The sequence below is a fragment of the Amborella trichopoda genome, chromosome 13 (genome assembly GCF_054954075.1).
Source record: "Amborella trichopoda isolate Santa Cruz 75 chromosome 13, AtrichopodaSantaCruz75HAP2 v2.0, whole genome shotgun sequence".
In the NCBI taxonomy this organism is placed as follows: Eukaryota; Viridiplantae; Streptophyta; class Magnoliopsida; order Amborellales; family Amborellaceae; genus Amborella; species Amborella trichopoda.
The window spans coordinates 52,567,247-52,579,532 of record NC_142348.1 but is presented as its reverse complement, the minus strand read 5'-3'; the positions used below and the strand labels follow the sequence as shown (position 1 = coordinate 52,579,532).

The window sequence follows — 12,286 nt, the reverse complement described above, 5'->3', positions numbered from 1 at the left end:
TCTTTCAAGTACATTGTAATGTCAACAACCTTTCCTTCCTTTTTAAAGTTCTTTCTAGGTCGAGGACGACACTTACTAACTTTTGTTCGTTAAAATACTCTTTAACGAAATATTCCTCATCCACCGGAGGGACCAACATCTTTAATTTAAATGCGCCAATGAGTAGAATAATGCCAGGGAAACCCGCCAATTTTGGTGTAACGTCGAAATTTTGGAAGAGTGTGCATGCTACGGTCCGATGGAGCAAATTGTTTATTTGTTCCTCAGATAACAAGTGCATTTGGTAAAAAAAAAAAGAAGAAAGATCTGAGGGTCCATTTGGATATCATCGGATGATTATTTTTAAAGAATTACTTAGATTCTTTAGTTCTTTGTTGTTAACAAATTGGACAGTCTTCATTCAATTGGGATATTATTTTTTGAAGTCTTTGGCTTAAACTGAAGCTATCGGCCCTATACATATTTATATATTATTTTTTGTAAAATTTATCCCTATAAACATCCCCAAATTATGGGTTCGAAAAAGGATATGGTTTATTTGTATCAGCGGACTCATACTATGTATATGTAGATCCCCACTTAAACCTATTTTGAAAGTAGATTTTGAATATAAATGATCATGAATATGAGAAAAACGTATTTCGATATTTAAAATGTGATTTATTTAAAGAAAAATTCTACATTATCTAAATTCATTTTAGTCCTTTGAGTTTTTTACGAGGTCGGTCCCGAATGACTTTTCCTCCGGAAAACAACCCTTTTTGATTTTTGAGGGAGGGAGTAAATAGACAATGTTCTCCCTCGAGATCAAAAGATCACACAACTTTGTTATGCCGAGAGATCCAAATAGACTTTCTTTTGTGCCACGTGGTCTTTAAAAACGTCGTCGTCTCCAAACAACGTGGTGATTTGTACATTAGTGTAAGAATATAATAATATTCTGGTGTTAATTCTGCATTTTCCATGAAAATCTAAAACAAGCTCACGACAAAAAGGTATGTTCCACAATGACTGGGCATTGCTGACTCTTCTCTTTCCTCTGCCATATTTAAATTTTATCCCGTAAGATGTGGATTCGAGCTGCTTGTAAAAGATATGGCTTTGAATTGGTCCATTTTCTTCGATTTTTTTTCCAGTGTTCCATTTCATTCATTTTTATCAAATTTAAGTCTGCAATTACCGATAGATATTGAATCGAGCTATTGTCAGAACTCAGAAGGTACATTCAACCACGAGGATGTTCTGCTCATTCCGGAATTTTCATAGTTTCTATAAATTTTAAAACTAGTGCATTAAAATGTCTCATCAAAGCTCATTGTAGGGGATTTGGCTTTGAATTTTGCCCATTTTATTCCATCTTTGCCAAATTTGTGTTTTTTCTACGGAGTTTAATCCTATATTTTCCATTGAGTCCTGATTCAAGTTCTTATCAGAAGGTACCTTCATCTATGAGGACTTGGGAGCACCTGATGCGGCTCGTGGAGATTGGGATATGTGGATGGTGGCTATATTTCAATCATCTTTCATGGAATGGCAGATCTTGCTAGTTATGGGGCTGAAAGGGATATTGAGCAAGTGAGTTGATCTTTATTACATTGGTTGATCCAATGCATTTTTTTTATGAGTTTGATTCATCAGGTCAATTTGTAATGACTAATATTTAATGCATGCCAAAACTCTCAAAATACAATGAAATCGATATATGTTGGCTTCACTAATTAATTTTGTATTTTTTTTTCGTTTTTATTCTCTTTGTTTTAATATATGTTGTTTGTTTGTTTGTTTTGTCTTCTTTGCAATGCTGTTTCAGACGGCCTGAACGGAAAAATTGCAATGAAATTGATTTACACAATGTATTTTCGCAAATTGGATCAACTTGTGTTTTAGTCATGCTAGCTGAAACTGTATGATGCATTGAAATTCATATATGTGTGATTAAATAGTTGGTTTTGTATCTTTTTACTTTTGTTCATTATTTTCGCATTGAGTTTACAACTTTCTAAGCTTTTTATGAAATGTGTGCTTTCTGGTTTTTTGTAATGCATTGGGAAAAACGATGCCCTTCAATCATTCTCTGATGACTTTGGGGCACATGTTCATATTATTTTGGCACTAACAATAGCCTTGTCACTGTACAGATCAAGTTTCAAGCTTTTCCCAACCAATCAACTCAAGATACGATTTGTAAATCAAGCTCTTGAGCACTTGGCTGATTCTGTTTATCCCTAAAATTTAAAGCAAAATAGGAGAAGTTTTCATTATTGTTAAGATGCAACAAGTTGATTTTTTTGCAGAAATTTTGGTTATGCATGTGTCTGATATTCATTTATTGTCTCCTAGGGTTAAGAGTATGCCAGTGGTTTATCTATTTGATTCTCACTAGTAGTTCTCATTATGAATCTGACATTTTCGTCATTCTTATATTGCTTATTGCTCATCTCCTTTCTCTCAAGGGACATGGACATACAAAGTAGAAGCAGAATGATCTGCTTGTGTGCTTTATTCCATTGTGGAAGGCATCTGCTGGACTGCATTATCTACTAAACACCAGTTTGTATGAACTTGCGGAATCTATGGAGTTATTTTTCATTTTCAATTTAGTTTCAGTTTGACGTAGTTCATGTGAAAGGCGATTTTGTCTATAGGCAGTAGGCCACAGATAAAATAATTAAGTCTGGCTGCACACAAATCTGAAATGACAAGGTAAAGTTGCATTATTTCTTTTTACCTCTTTCTGAAATGACTCTGATGTGCATTAAATAACCTGCAATATTTCTTACCTGATATGGAAGATATGGGAAGATGATTCTCTCAAGTAACCGCAGGTATTTTTTTGATATTAATGCAGTGCCTAGACTTCTTTTATTATTCTATGTAACTTGACATCTTAATAACATTGTTGGGTACTATTTGTCCCTTTTGTAATGAACCTGAAAAAAATGTAAGCTCCTTGGATTTTGGAAGAGTTTCAATATAATGAAGGATGGATGCCTTTGCAATAACACAATATTTTTCAGGAGGTTGGATGTATAGATTCGTAAAATATTGATTTGACGAGATGCATGATTAGGTTGTTTGGTTCCTGTTTTCTTGGTTGGTTTGTGGTAGATGAATGTTCAATTATTTTTTCTTAAGTAAACTGTTGAACCTATATCTTTTTCTATCCTTTTGTAGGCAGTTACTGCTTTGAAGAAAGGTACACATCTAATCAAGTATGGTCGGAAGGGGAAGCCTAAATTTTGCCCATTCAGACTTTCTGCTGTAAGTTCACTGTTCTATCTGATTCACTATTCTGTTTGTCTTATAGTGGAGGATATACCATAGAGCTTACATTTTTCAGAATCTTTACTATGTGAAAGTTCTAGAATGGTAAAAGTGAAAGAACTATGTTACAAGGACAGAAATACGACAATCCATGTTTGAATCAGATATAAAGAATCTGTCTTGCCTACCTTTATTTTGCCAAGTCCAGTATAGCACATCCCTACAAGTCCATACAATATCTGTGTGTGTATATGAGTGTAAAATTAATTAATTAATGTTTGAATTTTCAATAATAATATTAACCTCAAGACAAATGCTTTGTGCATGTCTTACAAAATGGATACATGTTCCTTACAATGCAGAAACATGTCTCCTACAAAATGGATAGCATGTCTTGTTTTGTCCAATCTGTGTACTCGTGTGTCCAAATAGCAAACACACTGTCGCTGCCACTCCAAAAAATGAAAATATTTGGACATGCATGTTGAGAGGGATTTCCCATGCCTATTATGCATTTCCTTCATGTCGACATGCATGTAGTTCATTGGCATGTCGGATTATCTTAAATGTGCATGACACACATGATGTTGTTGCATAGGGGATCATTTATAATCCACTTCTCAACGGATTGAACAAATTTTATTGTACTAAGTGGGTCTTATTAATTTGACTATTTTTGTCATGCATAATTGCTAATTTTGAAGGCCTTTACTTGAGGTATTTCCAACTTGTAGAGTGAATCCCACAAAAGAACTACCTCAAGTTTGAGACCCACCTGTACTTACAAGTTTAAGAGATGCAATGATTTTTAGGATCCTTCCTGGGCTCGATTGATTAGTTATTGACGAAGTTTGTTGGCCAACTTTCAATTGCTTAGTTCTTAAACGTAGCACATCTCATCTTCTTGTTTAAATTTTTGACTTTGCTACTTGCTTGGTTATAATAGGACGAAACATCATTAGTATGGTATTCACATGGGGAGGAAAGACACTTGAAGTTAGAGACAGTGTCAAAGATCATCCCTGGACAGAGAACTGTGAGAATCTATACCTTTTGGAATATTGAATGCATATATTGTGATTGCCATAGATGTTTCTGCCCTTGTTATTGCTGTAATATGCCTGCATTGCTTGGATGATTACTGACTGGAAACTTGCATATCGATCGGTGTGCCCATTGTTTCTTACAGGCTGTTTTTAGAAGATATTTACGTCCTGAAAAGGATTATTTGTCGTTCTCTCTATTATACAACAACGGTGAACGAACTCTTGATTTGGTTAGTCCAACTTGTGCATTATATAGCACAAGAGAACTGTCACCAGCTTGAACTATATCTTGTTATGTGTAGCAATTGCATCTTGTTTTCTGTTTGGCCAAATTTCTTTGAGTGACCCTTCTCTTGGTGCATCATAGATTTGCAAGGACCAAGTTGAGACAGATGTGTGGGTTACAGGCCTCAAGGCACTGATCTCAACTGGCCAAAGAAGACGTAATAAGACTGACGCTCATAGTGAAGGACTCTATTCTGATGTGAGACATCTATCTATATTTTCTAGTTTTAAGTGCCACAAGGGTCTGCCTTTGTTATGCATAGGAGCTACTCAGAATTTAAAGTTTTAGAGTTCTTGATGTCCAATTGCATGTTCTTTTCTTTTTAAATCCTTTTAATTGCGCATCTTCTTTACCTTAGTCATAACCATTTACTATGTACATTTGAAGAGCTAGATATACCATAATAAGGTAGTGAAAACATTTCTTGAGTAGATGGAAGTCTTCCATTAGGACAATCTTTAAACAGTTGTTTGATTGAACCATTAAAGGATTTGTATCTTACTGTTATTGGAATAGACATTTCTCATGTTATGTGGATCGCTAGTTTGTATAGCCCTCTAAAACTTCTCATGAGATTGCAATCCATTACTACATAAGTAAAATCAACTTTCAATTGTTGCTTGATCATGTCTTCCGTATCAGATCTTCAATAGATAGCTCAAGCAGAAACAAATTAGTAGCTTTTTATAATATTGGATTGTCTACTACTGGAAACCTTTCTTATATTTTTCCAGTGGTTAGTCTGTATAGTTCGTCAAAATTTCCCATACGATTGCAATCTATAGATATGTCATATCATATTTAGCTTGCAGCTTGACATAATTACATCTTCTCAATCAAGTCTTCAATATGTAGCTTATCTAGACTGAAATTGGCAATGTTTCCGAGTATTGGATTTTTTAAACAACTGTCTTATATATTCTTGGTCATCGTCTTATTCCTTGTGCACTAAGAAGAATAGCATTGTATCTATGGCTTTCTGCTCTTTGATCATTGTTGATACTTCATGACCTTTAGAAATAACAGATATTTCTTTTGTCTCTTGTGATTGGTGGTCATTATCCACTTTTTATTCTAGACCTTCTACTGTTTTTCACGTTACTGGACATAAGTCTGTTTCTGTTTCTTCTTCCTCCAAGTCATCTTACATCTATAATTATTTTCTTCGTTGCAAAGTTTTGCAAAACATGGAGCTCTTAGGAGTTTGATTAGCTATTCATCTCGGTTTCCGAGCATTTTCCAAGTGAAATACATGTTTCTTTTTTTTTCTTGATGAGAATGCAATTACTCCTTAAGCACTCTTTTCCTTATCAACATGTGTACTCGTCCAAAACTCTTTGTTCATTCTTGACATAGATCATGTCAGCTAACTATTGTGTTTTACATCTTTCCCTTATCATTATTGTCTCAATTCTATCTACATAGATTCAGTAAGTGGTTAAATATTTGTTTTTTGTTTGTAATCTTGTTCTAATGATATTGATGAATTGTTCCAGGAAGGTGGAGACCTGAATCAAAATAGTCCAATCCATCGTGCCTTTGGTGCCACACTGGGAATCAATTCTTCAAGTACACATCGCAATCTGAACACAAAGGCCATAATTGATTTTTATTCTCGCGAACCTTCATTTACTGCGGCAAGATCAGATGTAGGGACAGACCGTTCAAATATGCTACTAAGAGGGGGAACAGGTGATAATTTACGGCATAGTGTTTCAAGTGCTCCTAGCTCATCTAGTCAGGGTTCTGGACCAGATGACATTGAATCACTAGGTGATGTTTACGTTTGGGGAGAGGTTTGGTGTGATGGTTCTTTAAAAAATGGTGTTGATGGAGCTCCCAACTCTGGGTGTTCAAAAGCAGATGTGCTGCTTCCAAAGCCCTTAGAATGTAATGTAGTTTTAGATGTTCATCATATTGCATGCGGTGTCAGGCATGCTGCTCTAGTTACAAGGCAAGGAGAAGTTTTCACTTGGGGTGAGGAATCTGGGGGTCGGCTTGGCCATGGGATTGATGCTGATTCCAGCCAACCTCAACTTGTCGAGTCTTTGGCTCTTTGCAATGCTGATTTTGTTGCCTGTGGTGAGTATCATACTTGTGCTGTTACAGTTACAGGTGAGCTTTACACATGGGGCGATGGCACTCACAACGCTGGACTTCTTGGTCATGGAAACGATGTTAGTCATTGGATACCCAAGAGAGTTTTTGGTCCTTTGGAAGGACTACAAGTGACATCTGTGGCTTGTGGTCCATGGCATTCAGCCTTGGCAACCTCCACTGGACAGCTATTCACATTTGGTGATGGAACTTTTGGTGTCTTGGGCCATGGTGAGAGAGAGAGTGTGGCCTACCCAAGGGAGGTTGAATCATTGAAAGGATTAAAGACTTCCAAAGTTGCTTGTGGAGTGTGGCATACAGCAGCTATCGTGGAGGTTATTGTGGCACAATCAGGTGCAAATGTTCTCTCTAGGAAATTGTTCACTTGGGGAGACGGGGATAAAAACCGTCTAGGCCAAGGAGACAAGGATCCTCGCCTTGTCCCCACTTGTGTTCCCTCACTTATTGAATACAATTTCCACCAACTAGCCTGTGGTCATGATCTTACTATTGGCCTAACAACATCTGGACATGTTTTCACAATGGGAAGCACTGTTTATGGCCAGCTTGGTAATCCTCAGTCTGATGGGAAATTACCTTGCTTAGTGCAAGACAGATTGGTGGGTGAATTAGTTGAAGAAATTGCTTGTGGGTCATATCATGTTGCAGTTTTGACTTCAAGAAGTGAATTATTCACATGGGGTAAGGGAGCAAATGGGAGACTCGGGCATGGAGATGTTGAAGATAGGAAGACACCTACACTTGTTGAAGCTTTAAAAGACAGGCATGTCAAGAGTATTACCTGTGGGTCAAATTTCACAGCGACAATTTGTCTTCACAAGTGGGTTTCAGGTACTGATCAATCTCTATGCACAGGATGCCGACAAGCATTTGGGTTTACTAGGAAGAGACATAATTGCTATAATTGTGGACTGGTTCACTGCCATGCATGTAGTTCTAAGAAAGCTCTGAGAGCCGCATTAGCTCCAAACCCTGGCAAGCCACATCGTGTATGTGATACCTGTTATTCAAAACTTAAGAAAGCATCGGAAGCTAGTAGCTCATTTAGTGTTGATAGAAAAACAAACATTTTTCGGCGCTCAATTGACCAAAAAGACAGGACAGACAGGGGGGAGGTTAAATCCTCAAAGATTATACTACCCCGTAGCTTTGAACCTGCCAAGTCTCTTGAAGTGAAATCGATTAAATCAGGGAAGAAACCTGATTCTCTTTCTCTGATTCGAACTTCCCCGATCCCTTCCTTATTGCAGTTGAAGGATCTTTCATTTTCAATTGGGGTGAATTCACCAGTTGCGAAGTCAACTGCTAGCCCAATTCAACAGCCCGTGATTATTCCAAGGTCAGCATCACCCTTAAGGAGGCCGAGTCCTCCTCGTTCGGTGACACCTTTTCCAACAATAGGAGGCCTTTCAGCATCAAAAAACACCGCTGAAGGCCTTAAGAAAAAAAATGAACTTTTGAACCAAGAAGTGTCAAAGTTGCAAGCACAGGTACCTCAAACTTCATTGACAAACAAGGAATCCAAAATTTGTGTTTCTGAGCGTGTTATTTTTGGCGTTTATTTGTTTATTTCTCTCCTTGTATAGGTCAAGACTCTAAAACTGCAGATTGAAGTTCGTGATGAGAAGATGCAGAAATCGGTTAGGGAAGCTCAAGCATTAGCTGCAGAGGAAACCACAAAGTGTAATGCTGCAAAGGAAGTCATTAAGTCCCTAATTTCTCAGGTGAGATTGTACCTGTAGCTTGTCCATTTACTTTTTATGTACTCATCAAATGTGATGCTTCCAGGATTAGTATACAGAATCTAAGAAATCAGAATTTTTTTGCCACTTATTTTTTCTGCTTTCTAATCCACATTGTTGACTATATAACCATATACAGGACATCTAGTCTTTTTATTGAGTATGTGGTAACACAAATACTGAATTTGAACAAGTGAAAAAAGAGAGGCATCGAAAGTTCACACCATTCAAATATTTTAAACCATCATAGTACATCTCTATGCTTGGTGGGGAGAAGTGCTTGCATTGCCTTGGGCATCAATAGATTACATTGTTTGGAAATTGAAATTAGAATAAAATTTCAAACTTTTGGATATGTGCCTTTAAAGGGTTCATGCATTGAATACTGGTCATTATTGAAATACATATTTCCTGAAATACATGCTATATTTTAAACCATCATAGTACATCTCTATGCTTGGTGGGGAGAAGTGCTTGCATTGCCTTGGGCATCAATAGATTACATTGTTTGGAAATTGAAATTAGAATAAAATTTCAAACGTTTGGATATGTGCCTTTAAAGGGTTCATGCATTGAATACTGGTCATTATTGAAATACATATTTCCTGAAATACATGCTATATTTTAAACCATCATAGTACATCTCTATGCTTGGTGGGGAGAAGTGCTTGCATTGCCTTGGGCATCAATAGATTACATTGTTTGGAAATTGAAATTAGAATAAAATTTCAAATGTTTGGATATGTGCCTTTAAAGGGTTCATGCATTGAATACTGGTCATTATTGAAATACATATTTCCTGAAATACATGCTATATTTTAAACCATCATAGTACATCTCTATGCTTGGTGGGGAGAAGTGCTTGCATTGCCTTGGGCATCAATAGATTACATTGTTTGGAAATTGAAATTAGAATAAAATTTCAAACGTTTGGATATGTGCCTTTAAAGGGTTCATGCATTGAATACTGGTCATTATTGAAATACACATTTCCTGAAATACATGCTATATTTTAAACCATCATAGTACATCTCTATGCTTGGTGGGGAGAAGTGCTTGCATTGCCTTGGGCATCAATAGATTACATTGTTTGGAAATTGAAATTAGAATAAAAGTTCAAATGTTTGGATATGTGCCTTTAAAGGGTTCATGCATTGAATACTGGTCATTATTGAAATACATATTTCCTGAAATACATGCTATATTTTAAACCATCATAGTACATCTCTATGCTTGGTGGGGAGAAGTGCTTGCATTGCCTTGGGCATCAATAGATTACATTGTTTGGAAATTGAAATTAGAATAAAATTTCAAATGTTTGGATATGTGCCTTTAAAGGGTTCATGCATTGAATACTGGTCATTATTGAAATACATATTTCCTGAAATACATGCTATATTTTACTGCTTTTTTTTCTTCGTGATGAAAATCTTTGCAACTGTTTCTCACTGTTGTACGTCTCTTGTCAACAAGATCTCTTACTAGTGGAAATTTTCTGTTTTAGTTGAAAGACTTGGCAGAGAAATTGCCTCCTGGCATATATGACACCAGCAACCTATGTACTTTGATGGACTTACCAAATGGAGACATATTAGGTGGCAATCATGAGCCTGCAACTCCTGATGCTATTCATGGAGAATCCTCTGAAGGAAGACCTTCTGTAGATTCTTCTTCCCCTATGGCAGTTGACTCTATTGAACTTTACCAGCAAAATTTAATTGATAACCCAATGGAGAATAATGAAGAGAGAAATGAGAATCAACATCTTGATGACAATCAAGATCAAAAGATGGATGAATCAAGTGAAATTGTAACCAATGATACTGATCCAATCCCACCAAATGGTGGTGAAGGTGAGATTGCTAGTAGTGCGACACCAGCTGATTCAGAGGACAAAGAGACTGAGGCTCAAGGGAGCAAGGTTAAGGATTCAACTCAAAAAACTGAGCAGTTCGAACCTGGTGTATACATTACTTTCGTACTATCAGAGGATGGCACTAAAATATTCAAACGAGTGAGATTCAGGTACATTTTGAATTCTGGTTGATGATATGGTTTTCCATTGAAGCAAACCTGCATCACATGGACACAGACTAATGTTGTTTCGTGTTTGATCTCGACATGGTGGAATTAGGCCTTCTAGGGAATAATTGTGTTCCTTTATCTGGTTGCTAAATTATGTCGATATTCATGGTTGGTTGTGTTTTTATTACTATTTGGTTCTTTTATTATTGGAGTTGTTTGTGAATGCCTTGATGCTGTGTTCTCTCTCTCTCATGCATTTTTTTTTTTTGGGTAAATACCTTTCTCTCATGCATATGTGTGACAGTCACATTCTTTTCTTGGTAGGAGATTGAGAATGTCCTTGGAGAGTTATTGATCTCTCTTTCTCTCTCTCTCACACACACACAAAAACTCCATGTTGCATATGCAGTCTCTTGCATTGTAATTGTTACAAGGAAGCACTTCTTGTATGATGTATATAGATCAATCCCTTAAATTTTTTTTCTCTTCCCAAGATCTTTTATGGACTGGACACTTGCATGCTCATTGACTTCAATTCATTTGAAGCCGATTCATTTTCTCTTTTCTCTTTTGGGAGCTATGCAGCAAGAAAAGGTTTGCAGAGAGGCAGGCAGAGGTCTGGTGGTCAGCTAACCATAACAGGGTGTTTGAGAAGTATAAAACACGCTAATGCCGATGAAGTTTGAGCATGCAATGGAAGATGAAGAGGCTAGGTCTTCTAAAGTTAAAGAGAGAGATCATCCATCTTTAGAATACCCATTAAGATCTGGTAAAAAAAAGCTATATGACCTAATCTTCAGTTTGGGTTTTGAGAAGCTTCCTTCTATTTCACTAGAAGCACGTTGCTTCTTTTCCTAGCATAAGTCAGAGAATTGATTGGTCTTTCTTCAGCATAATGAAGAACGGAGTAGAAGATTTATCATGGCAGTTTGCTCTTGTTTATGTGAAAAACTTAGTAAGTGTTGATTTACATGGGGCAAAGCCTAACTGTAACATATGAGAGAGAGAGAGAGAGAGAGAGAGAGAGAGAGATTTAATTTTTCAGTTTTTTATTGAGGTGGGGAAATTCTTTTCTTTGATGGAGAGAGAGAGAGAGAGAGAGAGAGAGAGAGAGAGAGAGAGAGTGTTTTGTGTTTTTTGAGGTGGGAAATTCTTTTCTTTTATAGGGGTCTACTTGCTGCTATTCCTTTGTACAGTGAGTGACACTTGTAATGTAAATTTAATTATTCTGGTATTAGATCCCCTTATTTTTTGAGAAGGGTTGTTTATACTATTGAGACTATTTTTAGATTAAAGAGGCATTCAGACTTTGATATCTGAGAGCATTTTCAGGTTTCAGCGATTTACGTTCAATTGTTTTGCAGCGTTAATTCGAGATGAATTGATGATTTTAGTTGCTCTTGAATCCATTTCTATGGATATGTAAATTTATGGTGGCAAACCATTAGGCTTTTGTTTTTTTTTTGGGCTCTGCCTGTGGTTCCATAAGGTTTTTCTTTTCCTAAATTCTTGATAGGAATTAAGAGGGAACATAATCTTATTATTTGATTTACGCGGAATTTTCGGGTGGGTAAAACATCAGCAGGACCGTGTAATTTTTATAAGTTATTATTTTCATTTTATTCGATGTATAGCTTATAGGGAAAATATCTTTAAAATAGTCAAAGGACTTGAAAAAAATTAATTAATTTATCCATAAATTTGTTGTCTTGATCAGAATGATGAAAAATGTTCATGCAGCTACTCTCAAACTTTGAAATAAAGTTCGTAATAATAATGATGCTTGATAAACTAATTAGGGCAAG

General features: G+C 36.4%; 1 protein-coding gene across 8 annotated transcripts; it reads left to right on the top strand.

Moving 5' to 3' along the window:
* Positions 1–885: 885 nt before the first annotated feature.
* Positions 886–11,794, top strand: LOC18445808 (PH, RCC1 and FYVE domains-containing protein 1). 8 transcript variants are annotated; one of them, XM_006855940.3, is made up of 10 exons: positions 886–995; positions 1,434–1,575; positions 3,175–3,261; positions 4,211–4,300; positions 4,454–4,540; positions 4,678–4,794; positions 6,093–8,204; positions 8,301–8,438; positions 9,961–10,481; positions 11,067–11,794. In XM_006855940.3, exons 2-10 carry the CDS (start codon positions 1,531–1,533, stop codon positions 11,149–11,151), a joined length of 3,282 nt encoding a protein of 1,093 aa, XP_006856002.1. In that variant the 5' UTR covers positions 886–995; positions 1,434–1,530; the 3' UTR covers positions 11,152–11,794. The 8 variants fall into 8 exon arrangements, with proteins under 8 accessions (XP_006856002.1, XP_020530161.1, XP_088713152.1 ...); XM_020674502.2 differs by having other exon boundaries at positions 11,059–11,794; XM_088857024.1 differs by having other exon boundaries at positions 910–995; positions 1,437–1,575; positions 11,059–11,794.
* The last annotated feature ends 492 nt before the right edge of the window (positions 11,795–12,286 follow it).